Source organism: Chiloscyllium punctatum, chromosome 40, assembly GCF_047496795.1.
Source record: "Chiloscyllium punctatum isolate Juve2018m chromosome 40, sChiPun1.3, whole genome shotgun sequence".
In the NCBI taxonomy this organism is placed as follows: domain Eukaryota; kingdom Metazoa; phylum Chordata; class Chondrichthyes; order Orectolobiformes; family Hemiscylliidae; genus Chiloscyllium; species Chiloscyllium punctatum.
Window position 1 is genome coordinate 16,490,381 of NC_092778.1, and position 21,661 is coordinate 16,512,041.

Sequence of the window (21,661 nt, forward strand, 5' to 3'; positions counted from 1 at the left end):
TCTCTCATACTCTAAGTGTTGGAGTAATAATTTCAGCTTTACTTCTGTCTTTTCCAATTCTAACCTCTTTGCTCAGTCTAAGAGTATGGTCATTTATTTTCTAAACTTTCCTGGCAAATCATCTGCAAACTCCAGAACCTCTTTGGCAATTAAGAACCATTTCTCTCCCTTTTAATTGAACTAAGTAGAAGTAACCGAAATTAAACAAATTGTCTCACCTATGTTTTAGTTAATGACCTAGAACACTAACTGGCAAGTATTTAAATCTACTGGGCTTTTTTCAGACCCCAAATCTATTCAAATCTGTCCAAATCTCAGACTGGATCTGTCTAAACCTGTTCAAATCACGGATGAGAGCCCTCAAACTGTCGACACAGTGTAAACCTCTCTGCAAATTTAAACCTGACACACAGAGAAGCTCACCTCATGTCGTAATCTGTTAAATTTCGAGAGGCAGAGAACTATCCCAGATCTCATTATTTAAAGTAAAAATTAATAATTTTATTCTTTAAATCCAAAAGAGATTAAAACAACACTATGTACTACTCCTTTCTCTAAAGCCTATAGTTTACCTCCCACTCTACAATACTGAACCGATAAATTTCCTCTTAGATTTATGGCAAATTACTTTCAAACCCAGTTGTTGTCTTTGAACTTTCTCTGTAGATTTCTTTAAGTCAGCTTTAGGGTTTTGCTGCACAAATTTCTTATGGACAGGTACCTTTCAGAGAGTTATTTTGTTGGCCGTTGTTGATGCTTGGCAGTTCTTCCTCTAACTGTTCAAAATGTCTAATTTTATACCCTAAAACATCAGATGATTTCATTGGTTTAATGTCATCTCAAATAGTAAAATTCAAATTTGATTGGATTTTGGTATCTGGGGCATAATTTAAACTGATTGGCTGAATTTGAATTTGTTTTTGTTCCATGGCAATGCAACTCCAGCTATTTGTTTCAAAAAATGTTACATTTTTAAATTGTTCAGCACACTCTGTGGCTTCAGTCCTTGCCAGCTTCCTCTCTCTCTTAAAGGTACAGTACACACCTACATCTTCATAACATAGGTAAGAGTGCTAATGCCAGAGTGTGAGCCTTGGTAGGTGGCAGGTACAATAGCAGAGGTAGTGCAGATGTGAGATAACATAAAAGTATGGCACTTATCCTGCCAGAATGGAGAGGGTAACTGATCCTCTTGCAGCACTGCTGACCATGATTCTTCACCATCACAATAGTTCTGTCCAGGTGGTGACTTCAGAATATGCTGCCAGTGGTGCTGTGACTCTTCTGTTAATCTTCTGGGAAAAGGACTCCTCCCCCTTTCATCACCCCCTTGACCAGAACTTCCTGGTCCCTGTTGAAGGACTGTGATATTATGATCCCCTTCTCTGACATGTTCAGACTTCATCCTTGACTGAGCAAGGCAGCTCTGCAATGCTTGGGCTCATCTGGGTGCACAGTGGTCTTTTAAATAAGTCACAAGTACTAGGGATATGCTGACAAATCCTGCCTCATCTGTCATGAGTGTGTGAATTCCAGAGGGGAGGATTTTCTTCCTTTATTCACATTCCTATCCACTTCTCTGCTTCATCATCAAGCTGTCGGGACTCAAAGCGTGCAGCAGCTTGATGGTGCAATTATTACCATTATGAACATTGAAAACAAGCTCCTCCCAGCCATTAATGTCAAGGCTACCAACTTCGGTGTGTCTTTATTGTATTGTCTTTGTCCTCACCTGGAATGTTTGAGCGCTTGGAAAAAGCAAGACCTGATGGGGGTGATGCTCTTGACAATCCAGATACAGTGCTCAAACATATGCAAGTAGAAAATTGGCCTGTTCAGTCAGGCGTTAGATCACAACCTTGAGTAGACGTCATCCTTGGAATTGTTGATGACCTATAACTTGTAGCCCAAGCCTGGATAACTTGGCATGGCTTCTTCACTAACTGGATGACTTTTGAATGTATATTATTAGCAAATCTAACCTTATGTTGGAAGGAAGGTCATTTTTAAACAGGTGCAGATGGCTGGGTTAAAGACACTAACGTGAAGCAATGTGAATTGCTGATAAGCAATAAACACCCTACCTCCTGCAAAAATGCCATCCCATATTCCCAATTCCTCCGCCGGATCTGCTCCCAGGAGGACCAGTTCCACCACAGAATACACCAGATGGCCTCCTTCTTTAGAGACCACAATTTCCCTTCCCACATGGATAAAGATGCCCCTCGAACGCATCTCGTCCACATCCTGCACCTCCGCCCTCAGACCCCACCCCTCCAACCGTAACAAGGACAGAACGCCCCTGGTGCTCACCTTCCACCCTACCAACCTTCGCATAAACCAAATCATCCGCCGACATTTCCGCCACCTCCAAACAGACCCCACCACCAGGGATATATTTCCCTCCCCACCCCTTTCCGCCTTCCGCAAAGACCGTTCCAACTACAACCCACCCTCCTGGCACCTTTCCCTGCCGCCACAGGAATTGCAAAACCTGCGCCCACACCTCCTCCCTCACCTCCATCCAAGGCCCTAAAGGAGCCTTCCACATCCAACAAAGTTTTATCTGCACTATCATTTATTGTATCCGTTGCTCCCGATGCGGTCTCCTCTACATTGGGGAGACTGGACGCCTCCTAGCAGAGCGCTTTAGGGAACATCTCCGGGACACCCACACCAATCAACCATACCACCCTGTGGCCCAACATTTCAACTCCCCCTCCCACTCTGCCGAGGACATGGAGATCCTGGGCCTCCTTCACCGCCGCTCCCTCACCACCAGACGCCTGGAGGAAGAACGCCTCATCTTCTGCCTTGGAACACTTCAACCCCAGGAAATCAATGTGGACTTCAACAGTTTCCTCATTTCCCCTTCCCCACCTCACCCCATTCCAAACTTCCAGCTCAGCACTGTCCCCATGACTTGCCCTATCTGCCTATCATCTTTTCCACCTATCCACTCCACCCTTCCCCCCCGACCTATCACCTTCATCCCCTCCCCCACTCACCTATTGTACTCTATGCTACTTTCTCCCCACCCCCACCCTCCTCTCATTTATCTCTCCAGCCTTCAGGCTCTCTGCCTGTATTCCTGAAGAAGGGCTTTTGCCCTAAACGTAAATTTTACTGCTCCTCTGATGCTGCCTGAACTGCTGTGCTTTTCTAGCACCACTCTAATCTAGACTCTGGTTTCCAGCATCTGCAGTCATTGTTTTTACCCTGAAGCAATCACTTTCAGAATGATGAGCTATGAGGAGGATGCAAAGATGCTTCAGTGTGATTTGGACAAGTGAGTGGCAAATGCATGATAGATGAAGAGTAATGTGGTTAAATATGAGGTTAGTCACTTTGGTAGCAAGAAGAGGAAAGTAAATTATTATCTGATCGGTGACAGATTGGGAAAAAGGGTGGTGCAGTGAGACCTGAGTGCTCTTGTACACGAATCACTGAAAGCAAGCATGCAGATGCAGCATGTGGTGAAGAAGACAAGTGACATGTTGTATTCATAGCAGTAGGATTTGAGTACAGGAATGGGGATGTCTTGCTTCAATTGTACAGGGTCTTGATAAGATCACACCTGGAGTACTGTGTGCAGTTTTTGGTCTCTTTATCTGAAAAGTATTTTAGCTATAAAGGGAGTGCATTGAATGTTCACCAGATTGATTCCTTGAATGGCAGGACTGATGTTTGAAAACAGACTGCATCAGTAAGGACAATATTCATAGCATTTTAGAAGAATGAGGAGGGATGTCATGGATACCTAGGAAATTGTAACAGGACTAGCCAGGGTAAATGTAGGAAGTTCCTGATGATCAGGGGAGTCCACGCCCAGAGGCCACAGTTTAAGGATACAGGACAGGTCCTTTAGGATTGAGATGAGGAGAACTTGCTTTACCGAGATTCGTGAGCCTGTGGTATACTTTGCCGCTATAAGTGGTTGTGCTTTAAATGTTGGATGTTTTAAATGAGTACAATATAGCTCTTAGGATGAAAAAGGATCAAAGGGTATGGAGAGAGAGTGAGAACTGAGCATTGAACTGGATGATCACCTATGAGCATACTGAATGGTGGTAGAGGTTCAAAGGGCCGAAAGGACTATTCCTGCTCCAATTTTCTAAGTTTATATCAATGCGTGACCATAATTGTTAACAATGTATAATGATGACTTGGATGATGGAAGTGAACTTACTACCACCAAATTATGGATGATACAAAACTTGGTGGGAAGGCAAGCAGTGAGGATGATACTATGAGTATGCAGATGGATAGAGACAGGCTAAATGAGTGGACAAAAGCTTGGCTAATGAAATATAATGTGGTAAAATGTTGAGTTCATGCATTAAATTTTATCCTTGTACTGGAGTTAACTTTGTAATAATACTTTGTAACAATGTATGTTTAAGTTTGTTACTCTACATTTCCTTAGAGTTTCTATATATAAGAATATTTCACTACTTCATTCTTTTTTACATTGTCTAGAACAATTTGTTTAGATTAATATATTGTGATATTCTGTCATAGTTTTATAGAGTTTTTAGGGCATGCGCAACGTTTTACACAACATCATTTATTTTTAAAAAGATTATAAGGACCTAAATGGCTGAATGAATGAATAAATGTCAGTGATAAGTGGCTGATATAATAGAAACTTGCATCATTAAGCAAAATGTGAGACATTGAGCTCGAGTATCAATCACTGGCTTTTAATAGCATCTATTTCCTTGCTAAAACAAATGAGTAAAGAATTTATTAAACTATCCTTTTATCTTGGAAAAAAGTCAAAAATAACCACAGTAAACCAAGAAATGAAGATCATTATCAACTTAATGGATCATTATCAACTTAAAGATCAAATCATAAGATAATGGGAAGTGAGGTCAGTACAGGTCGTTCTGCTGTAACACGTTTCGCTAACGTGAAATCACTGTTACATGATTGATGAATTGGAGACATCGTTTCTAAAGCACAAACTTTTAAAATGTGTGCTGGTTGTAATGCAATTATATCGCCAACACTTTAAGCGCTGCTGCAAACGTGTGATTTTTCTATAATGCAAGGTTGCACAAGAATGCAACTATCATGTCATAGAAGAACTACCTTTAAATGAACGTCACTTTCACTGGCAATCAATCAGAAATTGGACATTCACTACGTAGCCAGTCAAGACAAACTATGAACTGTTCATACATCACCCAATTAGGTGATTGACTATGCAACACCTGGATCAGAGTTTGGAGACATTGCCGATAATACTATTGGGTTAATGAGGCCTACTTTAAAATAAATAAAACAAACAATTCCTACTTTTTGGTTGTGTGTTGTGAGGTTTCCTGCCTCAACTACTCTCCCAGGCAGTGCATTTCAGACATGGAAGGTTTTATGCCTGAAACGTAGATTCTCCTGCTCCTTGGATGCTGCCTGACCTGCTGTGCTTGTCCAGCACTACACTCTCGATTCTGATCTCCAGCATCTGCAGTCCTCACTTTCTACTAGTTGAATCTAACACCTCTGTGGAAAAGTTTTTCTTCAAATCCCCTCTAAACCTCCTGCCCTTTATTTTAAAATTATGCCCGCTCGTTATTGACCCTTCAAACAAGGGGAACAGCTGCTTTCTATTCACATGTCCATGCTCCTCATAATCTTGTACACCTCTATTGGGTTCCCCCTCAACTTTGCTGGTTTGAAAGAAAACAACCCATAATTATCCAAATTCTCCACATAGCTGAAATTCTCCATCCCAGGCAACATCCTGATGAATCTCCTTTGAATTCCACCAGTGCAATCATAAACCTCTGATAATGTGGTGACCAGAACTGCATGCAGTTATCCAACCGTGGCCTAACCAAAGTTCTGTATAGCTCCAACATCACCTCCACGCTCTTACAAGTTTCCTGTATCTCTACTTAAATACCTTATTAAGCTGTCCTGCCACCTTCAGGAATCTGTGGGCATACATCCCAAAACAAAAACCTCTGTTCCTTTCAGCTTCCTTTGCCTTGCCATTCATTAAGTACTCCGTTGTCTTGTTCCTTCTTCTAAGGTGCATCACCTCACATTTATCAGGGTTAAATTCCATTTGCCACTGATCTGCCTAACTGACCAATCCAGTTATGTCCTCCTGTAAGCTGAGACCGTCTTCCTTATCAACAACCTGACCAATGTTATGTAACCTGCCTCCCTCCCACATCCTCATTTACATCATTTATGAATATCACAAACAATAGACAGCCCAGCACTGATCCTGTGGTATGCCATTGCACACAGGGCTCCAGTCACACAAACAGTCTTCTACCACCATCCTGTCTCAAGCCAATTTTGGATCCACCTTGTTGAGTTACCCTGGATCCCATCAGCTTTTAGCTTCGTTATCAGTTTCCTATGTGGGACTTTGTCAAAGGCATTGCTGAAATCCATATAAACTAACTGTCCTAGCTTCGATGTGGAGGTGCCGGTGTTAGACTGGGGTGGACAAAGTTAACAATCACACAACACCAGGTTATAGTCCAACAGATATTCCAACTGTCCTAGCTTCATCCAAAACTTGGTCACCTCCTCAAACAATTCCACCAGATTTGTTCAGCGTGACCTCACTGTGACAAAGCCACACTGACAATCCCTGATCAAAACCTTGCCTCTCTAAATGGAGATTAATTTTCTCTTTCACTAATTTCTCCAATAGTTTCCCCACTACCAATGTTAGATTCACTAGTCTATAGCTCCCTGGTCTATCTCTATCACCCCTCTTGTAAAATGGAAACACAGTAGCTGCCGCCCAGTCCTCTAGCACCTCCCCGGTGGCCAGAGACAATTTAAAAGTTTGAGTAAGGGCCTTTGTATTTTGCTCCCTTATCTCCCACAATAGCTTGAAATGCAACTCATCTGGATCTTTTAAATCTGTGAAATTCTCCAAACCTTCCTAGCTTCTTACATTAATCTGCTTAAGAACTTCACAGTTTCTCTTACCAAATTCTCTACTTGTATCCTCCTTCTCTCAAGTAATGATGTGAAATAATGAATAAACACTCTACCAATGTCTCACTCTACTATTTGCCAAAACCAAAAACAGAGTGCTGGAGAAACAATGCAGATTTGGCAGCATCAATAGAGAGAAAACCGTTAACGTTTAAATTCCAGAACTGAAGGTAGCTGGGGAAGGATGAAATATATGCCTCCATTTGCCAAAACTTATTCATTTGTTTGATGTGTTAATACCTCTGTAATTTTATGTTTCTGTCTATACTGCTTACAATGCCACCTAAATTTATTAATTGTCAAAAGGTGGATATGTAGCTTTCTATCTCATCATCTACATTGTTAATAAATATGATGAATAGTTCAGGCTGGAACATGAATCCTTCTAGGACACCAGTAGGTGCCTCTGGCCATTGTCCCTACTTTCTATCTCCAGCTGTTCTATTAATTTCCTAGCCAGGTCAATATTTGCCTTCAAGTTTAGCTTACAGTGAAATATGAAAGATATTATCCAAGATTCCCTCGAAAAACATTCACAGTTCTCTGTTTACTGTATTAGTCACTTCCAAAAAATATGAATCAGAATTTCTTGATCCTCATTTCTTACTGGTGTTCAGTTAATCAAACAAATTTCACTATTCAAATACTCTCAATCTCCAATGCTCTATTCCATAAAGAGTCCGGCAGATCTAACTTATTGAGAATGGAATTTGCATTTCAGACAGCACTGTGGAATTCACAGGCCAGAGTGAATTCAAAAGAGACATCCCAATATGGGATCAAATGATGGTGTTCTTACAGTTTGGTGGGTCCCTCCATCAGCTTTCATTATTGCTCACCTCCCTCCCCCACCATGAATGTTGAGGACAAAATATCATAAATATTTTCGTTATATTTGACCAGAACCTCCATTGTTAACAATTGAGCAATTTAAATTACATCAGAGGGCTTCATGCATTCATACTATAATTGAGTGGTGAAGATAGAACTCTCAATATACCTTGAAGTGGATGGGCTGAATCTTTCCTCCTTTTCTATATCCTTGGCCTGCACTAGTGGATTTTCAATCACAACTAGCAAAAAATGTTTTCAAATTATAAGTACATGGATACATCATCTTTGAGACTCTGTATAACTATAATAAGAAAGAGGGTCAAACAAGTATGGAAAAAACGATCCTAGTATATTAAACTTGGGTCCCTAAAAGGCATCATACTTGGATTCACTGGTCAGGACTTGCACAGGTTTCTGGCACACATCTTCCAACATCTGCCCAATCTGAATCTGAATTCTGTGAGTTTAATGGATTATTTTCGAGGGTTCCAAATGGAGGGCAATTGCCCACTGGAAAATTCATTTTTTTCAGGCAATTCCCACATAATCAGCTGCAGTGGGAATTCCACATGGTCCTGCTGTGCAGTTCCTGTGATTCGCTAGCAACTGGAATACAAAAGCCAATTTATATCTCAGACTACTTGACCAACCAAATATGGTGTAGAGGGTATCAATTTTTTGCAGTTAAATCTATTAAAACAAAACTTTTAAAAAAAATTAGTTAACAGTTCTAGAAACATGAAAACATTAATCATTCAACTGGTTTGCACTTTGACAGGCCAGACTGCATTGTATTAATTAAACTATTTTGCACAATTCTATTTTCTGAAGTCAGCATTCAAGAGCCAGAATGTTACTAATTCCTAATTAACGTAAAATAACTGGCTTCAGAGAAGCACTCAGCCTAAGTCAGCCAAGCCACATATGAAAGTAAGCTTCAAGTCACTCCTGGTTTCAATCTAAACTCAAAATCTGCACCATCACAAAGCTAATTTTATTGATGTAATCTGATTAAACAATAGAACAAAGGCAAAAAAATACAATTATAATTTAAGACACAAAGTACAATCCTGTAAACGGGAATTAAAAATGACCACTAAGACAACATTTGATTAAATGAGTACCAGAATTTATTACTAAAGATATCCAGCATTCCTCAAAATTCCTAAAATATCAGGAAGTTCCAGATTCAGGGACCCCAATTCCTAGGAGGGTATATAGTTGTCAACAGTCACTGTTCTGGTTGACAGAACTATTGGCGAGCTACATACATACATCAACTCATCAGAAGAACTTGGGTTTATTTCTTTGATTTTCTGAAAAGCATGCAAAACATGCAAACTGTATGAATCTGGACTTCTGAAAACTTTGTCCTGAAAAACAGACATTTGGATGAACATCTTAAGACTGCTGACGTATATGGAATCATTTCAAAGAACAAATCATTTTCTTCATGAAGCCCATGGGTATTGAGGCAAGGTTAATATTGTAGAATGTATATTTTAAATAATCAAGAGTCTATGGGTCAGATAATGTAAACTCAAAAACTGCTAGCATTTATAATTAACAAAACAAATAGACTAGTGTGTGACTGATTTTTAAGCAAAATGTCTGTCTTGGACAAACTAAATTGTCAAAACTCAACATGCATATGGATCACTTAACTGTTTGAATGGTGCACTTTCTTCAAAATAATATGCAACATTGAATACATGGGAAAAACACACTTGTTATAAAATATTCCTGTTTTAAGGTTAATTTTATTAGCTAGTCATTTAATTAAAACATACCGCAGTCCCCAATTCTGAAACTGTTGGAAAGCCCTCTTACATATTCTTCTCTCCCCCATGAAACTACATTGATGAAGGAAACTGGACAATCTCGAATTGTGAAAGTAAAAGTGTATCTTTCTGTCCCGATGTCTAAAGAAAGTAAACAAAATGTTACCAAATTGTATGCATTTGTACTTCTAATATAATATGTAAATATCTGGATTGTTACTGATTTAAAACATTAATGTACATCTGAATGTACTGCAGCTGTTCAAAAAGGCAGCTCACCTTCACCTTCTCAAGGGCAACTAGTGATGGGCAATAAGAACAAATACTGGCCAGCCAGCGACACCCACGTCCCATGAGTGAATAAAAATAAAATACAAATACAAACTTCGGCATCACAACTTTTAAACTAGTAAAAAGAAAAGTAATTTACTTCTGCTTTCTCCTTGCCTTCAGGAGGATTCTGGAATTTTCAAGCACCTATACATGTAGAGAAAAGCTTTCCCTTCAACTTTTATTTATTCTTTTTATTTATTCTGATTACATAGAAATTTCAAAACACAAGTTTTCAGATCAACAAGTTTTTGTTGGTGTTTACTCTTCTGATTCCTCTTTTCTCCACCTTTGCTTTAACCATCTACCTTAACTGTTCTGAAATACTTAAATATCGTCACTCTTCTCACTAACTTGGAGTACATTCACAGTCTCAGTATTATGTGTTAAAAAGAAGTTTCTTATTTCTATCCCACACTTCTGCACTCAAACATGAGGGATACCATTTTACAAAGGACCATGAATTCAGGCTCCAGTGCAGTGCGGCTTTGAAAATGGTGGTCACTAAGCCCAGGTTGGCATCCTGATGCCTCCAAGACAATTCAAATTTTCAACAGACCATTAGTTGAGGGGGGCAGGGAAGGTGTTTACCTCCAATTAAATGCCCAAAGGAGCTGAATGGAACAGAATTCAATTTTCAACATCTTTGTCGGCACAAGTGAACATACTTGTTTGTGCATAGTAATGGTCAAGTAGAGATTTTGAACCCGTGTAAATCAAACTCTCAGCCTGGCGAGGTGTTGCATGCTCAAGTTAGCAAAGCAACCTCCATGATAGCTGTGCCATTCAGGTGCCATCCAAATAATTTCAGCCTCGTACGTATTGGCTTTAACTGGGTTTAGGGTTTGTCTCTTAGGCAATATGGCTATTTGAACTGAAGATCACATCATAATCGTGAAGCAGCTTATGTGCAGAGTAAAGACCCCGAATTTGTCCAAGCACTGGATTCCTGGCCTAGCATTGAAAAATCTGGCCAGAGCTGTTTCCAGTTTCACTGTCCTATCCTTTCATTATTTTAAACGCCTCGAACAAATGTGCCTAATTACAGCATGTTAACCTTGTGGTTTTAAATGAACATCAACCTAATGTTCACAGAAGAATAATACATTTTGCATTACATGTTTTTTTTACTTAGGCAGTCCTTTGAGATCATAGCTGAGTTGTTTATATTCTCGCTCAGCTGTGTTCTGAAATGGCTGATAAGTTGAATATAGAACATGGAACATTGCAGTGCAGTAATTAATCTGAAACCTATGTAATCTACACTGTTCCATTATTATCCATATATATGTCCAATGCCCATTTAAATGCCCTTAATGTCAGCGAGTGTACTACTGTTACAGGCAGGCCATTCCATGCCCCTACTACTCCCTGAGTAAAGAAACTACCCTGATATCTGTCCTAAATCTATCACCCTAAATTTAAAGCTATGACTCCTCGTGTTAGCCTTCACCATCCAAGGAAAAAGGCTTTCACTGTCCACACTATCTAACCCTCTGATTATTTTATACGTCTCGATTAAGTCACCTCTCAACCTTCTCTCCAACGAAAACAGCCTCCGTTCCCTCAGCTTTTCCTCGTAAGACCTTCCTTCCATACCAGGCAACATTCTAGTAAATCTCCTCTGAACCCTTCCAAAGCTTCTACATCCTTCCTATAACGCGGTGACTAGAACTGCACACAATACTCCAGGTGCGGCCTTACCAGTGTCTTATACAGCTGAAGCATGACCTCATGGCTCTGAAACTCAATCCCCCTACCAATAAATGGCAACAAATGTTTGCACATTCTCCCAGTGTCTGCGTGGGTTTCCTCTGGGTGCTCCGGTTTCCTACCACAGTCCAAAGATGTACAGGTCAGGTGAATTGGCCATGCTAAATTGCCCGTAGTGTTAGGTAAAGGGTAAATGTATGGTATGGGTGGGTTGCGCTTCGGTGGGTCGGTGTGGACTTGTTGGGCCGGAGGGCCTGTTTCCACACTAAGTAATCTAATCTAAAAAAAACACACTCTATGCCTTCTTAACAATCCTATCAACCTGGCTGGCAACTTTCAGGAATTTGTGCAGCTGGACACAGAAATCTCTCTGTTCATCAACATTGCCAAGAATTTTACCATTAGTCCAGTACTCTGCAATCCTGTTACTTTTTCCAAAGTGAACTACTTCACATTTTCCTGCATTAAATTCCATTTGCTACTTCTCAGCTCAGCTCTGCATCTTATCCAAGTTCCTCTGAAACCCACAACATCCTTTGGCACTATTCACTACTCTGCCTACCTTTGTGGCATTTGCAAATTTACTAACCCGTCCTTCTATGCTCACCTCCAGATTATTTATAAAAATGACCAACAGCAGTGGCCCCAAAACAGATCCTTGCGGCGCACCACTGGTAACTGAGCTCCAGATCTAACATTTCCCATCAACCACCACCTTCTCTCTTCTTTCAGCTAGCCAAGTTCTGATCCAAACTGCTAGATCACCTTCAATCCCAAACTCCTTATTTTGTGCAATGACCTACCGTGTGGAACCTTATCAAACGCCTTAATGAAGTCCATGTACACCACCTTACCACCATCCACCTGTTTTGTCACCTTCTCGAAGAGCTCAATAAGGTTAGAGAGGCACGGCCTACCCTTCACAAAACCGTGTTGACTATCCCTAATCAAATTATTCCTTTCCAGATGATTATAAATCCTAGCTCTTATAAACTTTTCCAACATCTTACACACAACCGAAGTAAGGCTCACTGGCCTATAATTACCAGAATTGTTCCTTCTTAAACAAGGGAACAACATTTGTCTTCTGGCACTACTCCTGTCAAAAATGATGATATCAAGATCGAAGCCAAAGGCTCTGTAATCTCACCCCTGGCTTCCCACAGAATCTGAGGATAAATCCCAGTGGTCCCGGGGTCTTATCTATTTTCAGATCTTCCAACATTGTAAAACCTCCTCTTTGTCAACCTCAATCCCATCTAATCTTGTAGCCTGTATTTCTGTGTTCTCACGAACAGTGCCCTTTTCCAATGTGCTTCATTCATTAAGCACTTCCCCTACGTCCTCAGATTCCATGCACAACTTTCCACTATGATCTGTGATTGGCCCTAATCTTACTCTAGTTATTTTTTTTATTTCTGATATACCTATAGAAGGTTTTAGTGTTTTCCTTGATCCTATCTGCCAACAACTTCTCATGTCCCCTCCTAGCTCTTCTTAACCCTCTCTTTAGATCTTTTCTTACTAACTTATAAGTATCAAGTCCCCTAACTGAGCCTTCACGCCTCATCCTCACATAAGCCTTCCTCTTCCTCTTGACAAGAGCTTCAACTTCTTTAGTAAACCATGGCTCCATCTCTCGTCACTACCTCCTTGCCTGATAGGTATATTTATCAAGGACCCACAGTAGCTATTCCTCAAATAAGCTCTATATGTGATCCACGGTCTCTGTGACAAGCAAGTTGCTGCTTGAAGGGTTGGCTAAATGGGTTTACATGCTTCCTCTGATGCCTTGACTTAATCTCTACACATTCATGGTGAAGTCTTTAGATGTGTTTCACAACTTTCTGAATGAGTTTTTTTCACTTTCTGCTAGTCACAAGCCATACATCTGTCATGAGTCCTTTCGTATGTTTAACGTCTTTCCAGAATGCTTTGAGGATCTCCCAAAATCATGTCCCTTTTCTCCTGGACATCGCATGCTGCAAAAGCATTCTGAGAACAGCAGTTGCTTCAGGGTCTGTTTTAGACCACCCTTCTGCCTTTAAATTTGAAGGAGTTCATTGGTGGCACTTCTCCAGTGCTTTGAGGTGCTTATGTAGCTTTTTCAAATCATCAAAACATAAACGGGGATCACTAAGAATCCTCAAATATTCTTTTCTTCAGTTAGCCAAAAGCTGACCTGACACATTTATGGCCACTATAGATTTTGACACCTGTGTCTTTCTTAGTCAAGAACGGGCTCCTATTGTACACAAAGACTCTGGTTTTCCATGATCTCACTACTAATCTTAACCTCTGGGGTGGGTACAGGGAACTGGATGGAAAAGGTCCTTTGTTTTCATGTTGCTTGCTAAAAGGCCAAATTTTTTTATATTTTTAAGACAAGTTGGCTGTCCTTGTTGCAGTTGGAGGGGTGGGGTTTGAGGGCGGAGGTGGATGAGATGTGGTGGAGGGCATCATCAACCACATGGGAAGGGAAATTACGGTCTTTAAAGAAGAATATTATTTAGGTGTTGGGTGTCAGGGAAATGGATGTCTTGGAGGAGATGGAGGCGTAGGTGGTGTCCCGAAATTATGTGGGGAGTTCCTGGACCAAGGAGATAGGACAGTATCGAGGTATGTGAAGATGAATTTGGAGGGGGGGGGTAGGAGCAAGGTGAGACGAGCCCCACCCCTCCAACCGCGACAAGGACAGTTCCCCCCGTCCTCACCTTCCACCCCACCAGCCCTAATGTACATCGCATCATCCTCTGCCATTTCCACCACCTACAAATAGACCCCACCATCAGAGATATATTTCCATCCCCACCCCATCCACTTTCTGTAAAGACCATTCCCTCTGCACCTACCTCGTCAGGTCCATGCCCCCCAACAACCTACTCTCCCCTCCTGGCACCTTCCTCTGCCACCACAGGAATTGCAAAACCTGTACCCTCAACTCCATCCATGGCCCCAAAGGAGGCTTCCACATCCATCAAAGTTTCATCTGCATTTCCACACATGTCATTTACTGTATCTGTTGCTCCCGCTGCAGTCTCCTCCACACTGGGGAGATGGGAAACCTATATGCAGAGTGCTTCAGAAAACATCTCCGGGACAACCGCACCAATCAACCCCACCACTCCGTGGCCGAACACTTCAACTCCCCCTCCCACTCTGCTGGGGACATGCAGGTCCTGGGCTTCCTCCATCGCCACGCCCTTACCACCAGACATCTGGAGGAGGAACGCCTCATCCTCCGCTTCAGGACCCTCCAACCCCATGGCATCAATATGGATTTCACCAGTTTCCTCATTTCCCCCTCCCCATCTTACCCCAGTTCCAACCTTCCAGCTCAGCAACGTCCTCATGACCTGTCTCATCTGTCTATCTTCCTTCCCACCTATCCATTCCACCCTCCCCTCTGACCTATTACCTTTACGCTCACCTCCACCCACCTATTGCACTCTCAGCTACCTTCCCCTACCCCCACCCTCCTCCCATTTATGTCTCCACCCCCGAGGCTCCCAACCTCATTCCTGATGAAGGGCATTTGCTCGAAATTTGATTTCCTGCTCCTCGGATGCTGCCTGGCCTGTTGAGCTTTTCTAGCACCACACTCTTGACTCTAATCTCCAGCATCTGCAGTCCTCACTTTCACCTCGAACCTTTTAAAAATATTTATTGGTGGGACATGGAAGGCACTGGCTAGCCAGCATTTATTGCCCATTTGAAACTGATAGAAACCAGAAGTAGAAACTATTAACCCAGTCTGTATTAGTTTTCTTCACATGAATTCCTGGATAAATATTTTCTATCTTTTAACTTCCATTATAACCTCTCAAAACATGAAAGTTTCCACTTTGTATGAGGTCTACAGTTTTTTTTTATATATCGAATATTACAAAGCAATGGCACAATAATGAATTTGCTGTAAAGTAATTGTTCAGTGATTTTGCTCCCTAACCACATTTATATTTCCTATTGTAGAAACACGCTTAGTGCTCAATGCTGTGTCTGTACTGTTCTCAAAGATCTTCACAAATTATATTAACTGAGATAAAGCAATATTATTTTTAATATTTACAGTAGATAATTACTTCCAAAAGTTTTATTTGAAATTGTTCTTCCTTAATTTATCTTCAAGTTCTTCAGACTGCCCTAGAGAGCAGATTGCGATTGATTGGCTTTCAGACCTCTGGCAATGCTTTTCTGAAATAACCACCAGGGGATGCACAAGATTGCTGAGAATGACAGTGCCTTAATGTACAGCAACATCTATTTTCCCGCTTCAAGGGCCTGTCTATTTGAATTCTGAATTCACCCGGGTGCTTCCCAAAATGACCATTGTGCGTGCCCACATTGCTGACATAGATAGAAAAGCTACTTGCAGACTTAAAAGATGAGATTCCATGGATTTAAAATAAAAATAAATAAATAAATATAATATAATATTGCCTCTTTAGAGTTTAAAGTACTTTTTATTTATATAGGACAGGAAAGCATTTTGAACTGAGGTTTCTCTTTTTTTAAATCTCATTTCGGTTAATATCCAACTTAAGTTTGTAACACAGATGCTACAGTGCACAAGAGCATTAAGTGTAGCAGCATATGCTTTGTTTGCCAGATTTGTTGGTGTGCTGGTGTAACACTGAAATGCAACAAATACTCTTCCTGAATGAACTTAACATTGCATCAATAGTTACTAAAGGAGTTCTTCAGCAGAGAATTAAAAAACATACCGTATTACTCAAATAAATAAACTTGTTTTTCAGCATCAGCCAAATAGTTTAGCTCTATTGTAAACCGAACACAGTCAATTTCATGAGTTTTAGAAGAGATTTTTGCAGGTAATTACACAAATTACAAAATAATAAGCAGCATTTTTACCTAAATGTATTGCATGAATGGGAGAATTATTTTAATTAAGGGCAAGAAAATGTCTATTTTCACATGGGCTATATCTGGAGAAAATTTTGAATATATTTGTAGATGTTAATGGATTAAAATATTTTCAAACTGTGTCAGTGACTGACAAAACAAGCTCAGATGCCAAACTGCTGAAGCAGTGCTGATAAATGACCATGCTTTGGGTACTGGCTGTGGTTTTTCACTGTAAAACATTAATGTACACTGACAAGTCAGGTGTAGTAGTGATACCTATAATGAGCAAAGCTGTCCTGTCCTCTGCTATGACACGATGCCCAAGCTGCGAAGATTATTCTTTACTTTACCAATGTGAACTGTCCCATTTTCCTCATCATCCACATTTTCAGTTTCTTTGATTCTGAGGGGAGTGCGTTTATTTAACATATTGGCAGTACTCACAAAGAACTGAGCAGATAAAATGTAACGTGAATCTCATGATCGGAGAGTTGATCTGGACAGAAAGTTGTCAAAACAGTATACGGAAAATTGCCAATTGTGATCAAGTAGTGCAAGAAGGGATAAATATTTGAAGTACATAAGGTGAAATCGCACATGTTGAAAACCAAATTGTGCAGAAAATAAGCAATTTGTAACAATGAGCACTACACTTGACCCCACCTTTCCATTTTATTAAATGCCTTCACCAATAAAGCTAGCCCCCAAACAGGCAAAAGATCAACTGCAGCAAGAAGTCTGCACAACACGCACCCTGCCCCTTGAACAATAATTCAAACATGGAAACTGGATGTGGATAAGTTGCTCAAAATACATAAATGTATTTATATTTATCTTCAATTCAGTTACCTTCCATAATTTGCAACTAAAATAACTAGGAGATTAAAAAAAGCTTAATATAAAAATAAACAATTTCAAACAATGAGGCTACCAATGTTAGGTCTAACAATGTGTCATGCATCAACAGACATGTCAATTAAATGCTACATACAAGTACAAAGCTGTCCAAATTAGACAGCCTGTCAATTTAACAAACACAAAGGTCAAGGCTAATATTCATTTTTGTCATTATATTTTACAAGAACATCATATGCTCCTTACAAAGAAAGCCATGCATTTATTAAATTAGTTACAGCAATAGCTTGCACATTCACTCATAGAATCTAGTAGCAGACATCTGAATCAGTATCATAGAATTCATTCATATAGTATTGAATAAAATTTAATTTATATATCAATAACATTATAAATTCTGCAAATGCTAGATGGTAAATTGACCAAAAAATGATCCTTTTCTTTAAGATAACACAAATACTCAACTTTTTCGGTCTGGAAATCCTTTCGCATCAATTTTTCCAATCACTATTCCAGCCACACTCTGAAATGAATAAAATAGCATATCGAGAATAATACTGGAAGGAGTCAATGTTTAATATTAAGGGTTGTTAAATCATTACATAGCGTAGTGGTGTACTACTAAGTGTATTAGTAGGTTTACTGACACCCATATATTGTTTGCAGGCTGCAATGGCATAGTCACTTGTATGCCAGACAAAGCGTTTCTGGATTCACACTGACAATATAGCTTGATGCAGATCCTGATATGAAGCCTGAATACAGTGAAGCTAAGAGAAAGTGAGGATTGCAGATGCTGGAGATCAGAGCTGAAAAATGTGTTGCTGGAAAAGCACAGCAGGTCAAGCAGCATCCAAGGAGCAGGAGAATCGATGTTTCAGGCATAACCCTTCCTGAAGAAGGGCTTATGCCCGAAACGTCAATTCGCCTGCTCCTTGGATGCCGTCTGACCTGCTGCGCTTCTACAGTGAAGCTAAACAGTGTTATCCCTCTTTCAGAAAGCGATTTTGTGTTTGTTTTTAAACACAAGATGTGGTATAAGGCTAAACCATTGTGAACCCTGGCACTTTGGTCTCCTGAATAACAAAAAGACACACTAAATTTTAAGGTATGAGCAAGCAAACATTGTTACTCAATGCCCAAACCTTTAAAAATAATTGCTGAGGAGGCAGAGTTCAGGTTACCAATTCATTGCACAGGTGCAGACAGCTTTCTTCTGGCAAAGAAAGTGAGTCGCAACTGACAGTGAAGCGCTGTTTTTATTAGCCAAGCATCACCCCATAGCTACTAGTCTCAGATTGACAATGTATAAGTAAAACACTAAATGCATCTTCATCTACATAATGTTAAAAATCATAGGGTAATATTCACTTCAGTGCACGTGGAAAATTGATGCTTGTTGATCAGTAACACTGTATCCACCCCTATCATGAAGAGCAAAGTACCTCAAATTTTCCCACTAGAAATTTCTACCGTTACTCTTATAATGGAAACTGTCTAGGTTAACTTATCTAGAAAACTAGAATTCAAAGCCAGTTCCCACAAAATTGGAAACATAAAAAAGAAAATGAAAAATTAGGAAAGAATGGATATTAAAAAGTTGCATTGTGAACATATGCACTAATCCAATTACCTCAGCCTTCAACCCTGTTTCATCTGAAGACTTAACTTCTCATACATTGCCACAGAAGATTGACGTGTTTTAACGTAATGCAAAAGGACAACACATTATTTTCTGACCAGGTGAAATTTTAACCTGCAAAAACATATCTACACATCATGGCTGAATAAAGAATTGATTCTGTGATGAATGATCCACAAACAAAAGGTTTCTGCAGCTCTCTCCTATACTGGAAACAGAAGGATAAAATGGAACATTTTTGGATCAAGCTTAAATAGACACTGATAAATAAGTCCTATCAGACAACTGTTTAAAATGTTATATGAATGTAACAGATTATTTGAAATATACAAGGCTGCGTCCAATTAGCACCTACAGGTCGTGCTGAGTTTGGATGAAGATCAGATATCGGAACGAAGTTCTGGCCAGAGGAACCAAACGCCATCATCTTATCCTGTAATTTAGAAACAATAAATTCAGCTTCTAAACATTTTCAACAAATTTAATTTAAATAATTGAGCATTTCCCATATGTTTCACCCACGAACCAAATCCAAATATGGAAGCTCACCACTGTTCATGTGTGAATGTCATAAATGTTTATTTAGTCAAATTAATCTTTGTCTTTTTTCCAAATCCAAGTGAAACTGGATTTGGTTACTGTTTAAATGGAAACTCGACAATGACAAGAGTAGTGCAGGTTTCTTCTGCCTGTAGTGCTCTCTTCAAAAGAGAACTTAACACCCCAAAAATAAATGCTCTTTATCTAATGTGTCAAAGTGGAAACACAAATAAACTCCACTCTCCTTGAGATGTAACAATTTAGTTTCTGTTAAAAGTCCAGCAACCACATCTGATTATAATTCTAGTTCATACAGCCCTTCTGTGGCTCAGTGCTAGTGTCCCTACCAGAGACAAGTCCCACTTGCTCCAGAGGTGTGTAATAACATCTGTGAAGTAGTTGATTAAAAAAAGTTACAAGATGTATAATTCTAGCCCATTTTGGGACAGTCAAGGATTAGACCGACCTCTCAAATAATTCCACCGAACTTTAGACTGAGAAAAAACAGATACTAAAGATGGGAAATTGTCTATACGACTAATCTATTTCTCTAAAGAGAAAAGGAGCCTGTTGCAATTACTGTCCTCCGGATAGACTGCTCAATAAATTTCAGCCATATTACAACATTCAGGATATTATTAGGGTCCAGAATAACTTTAAAATACATCACCCCTCACCACTACACCAAATTAGTGAGTCAGGTTCAGGAGTTTACAATACAAAAGACTTTATGAGACATCATAAATTTTAAACGAAGATTTTATTAAAGAAAAAATCAGTTCATGGGCTGGTGGTTTGATGGAGCTGAGGGGGGTGGGGGAGAAAGAGAGACAAAGGAAAAAGGCAAGTGGTTAAAGAGAGCAAAGGAGAGGAGTGGGTTAATGAATAGAGGTGGGGCGCAGGTTATGGGCAGAGGGAGTAGGGGAGGGACAGAGAAAAAATGGGATGGAGGGAAGAAGGGTTGAGGGGAGGCAGGCAAGGACAAGATGGGTGTGGGGGAGAGAGGGGGCTGCGGGACAGGGCAGAGAGAGAGAGAGAGAGAGAGAGAGGAGGGTGACACGGGGGGGGGCAAGGGAGAGCGTGCTGTTGGGGGGCAAGGGCGTGCACGGAGGAGGGGTGCGCGGGAAGAGAGGGGGAGAGGGGTGCGCGGGAAGAGAGGGGGAGAGGGGTGCGGGGGGAGAAGGGTGCAGGAAGAGAGGGCCACAGGTAGAGAAAGAGGGATGCCGGGAGAGAAGATCGCGAGGGAGGGGGAGGAGTGAGGAATGCAGGGGGGAGCGAGGGCAGTTCAGGGGTGGACAGAGGGGAGTGGGGAATGCAGGGGGAACAGAGGGGTGCAGAGTAGGGAGGGTGCATGGTGCAGTAGGGGAGGGGAAGGAGAGCTGCAAGTATGTAGTGGGAGAGGGTGTGAGGATGGGGCAGATGTGTAGGGGGAGAGAGGGTGGGGTGGGAGAGGTAGGGGAGTAGGGGCAGAGGAGGGGAGGAGAGTGGGAGGTGGGGGATGGAGGGGAGGGGAGGTAGGGAGGTGTGGGAGAGGTGCAAGGTTGTAGGGGAGAGTGTGTGAGGAGGGGGGCGCAAGGGAGGGGCAGATGTGTAGGGAGAGATGGTGTTGGGAGGTGGAGGTGGGTTTGAGGGAGGGGGTGCGGCAGGGGTATAGGGGAAGATGGTGTGAGAATGGTGGGGGGAGAGTGGTGTGCAGGAGGGGAGGGAGAGGGAGGTGTGGGGGAGGGGCAGGTGTAGGGAGAGATGGTGTGGGTAGGATCATGTGATGGAGAGGGAGGAGTGGGGAAGGGGCAGGTGTATAGCGGGAAGATGGTGTGGGGAGGATCGTGGGAGTGGTGAGAGGGAGGGGAGGAGAGAGGTGTGGAAAGGGGCAGGTGTGTTGAAGAGGGGGTGTGGGAGAGGGCAGGTTTAGGGGAGGGAGAGGGATGCAGGGCAGGGAGGGAGAGGGAGAGGGATGCAGGTGGGAGGGCAGTGGGATTTGTGGTGGGAACAGAGACCTGGGGAGAGTATGGGAGGGGGTGGGATTGATGCATGGAGGGGGTAGGTGGTGAGTGGGGAGCAGTGGAGTGGGTGTGGGAGAGGTGTGACGCTAAGGAATAGAAGACGTGTGATGAGGCAGAGGGAGAGA

General features: G+C 41.3%; 1 protein-coding gene across 1 annotated transcript in view; it reads right to left on the bottom strand.

The window, feature by feature from the left end:
* The window catches only part of meiob (meiosis specific with OB-fold), a 71,877-nt gene that overhangs the window by 42,236 nt on the left and 7,980 nt on the right, over positions 1-21,661 (bottom strand). Inside the window, exons 2-5 of the mRNA XM_072560275.1 lie at positions 19,349-19,426; positions 17,817-17,874; positions 9,597-9,728; positions 7,973-8,045 (exon numbers count right to left, since the gene is read on the bottom strand). Of these exons, the coding sequence (XP_072416376.1) occupies positions 7,973-8,045; positions 9,597-9,728; positions 17,817-17,874; positions 19,349-19,420 (335 nt within the window). The 5' untranslated portion in view covers positions 19,421-19,426. The remainder of the gene's footprint in view (positions 1-7,972; positions 8,046-9,596; positions 9,729-17,816; positions 17,875-19,348; positions 19,427-21,661) is intronic.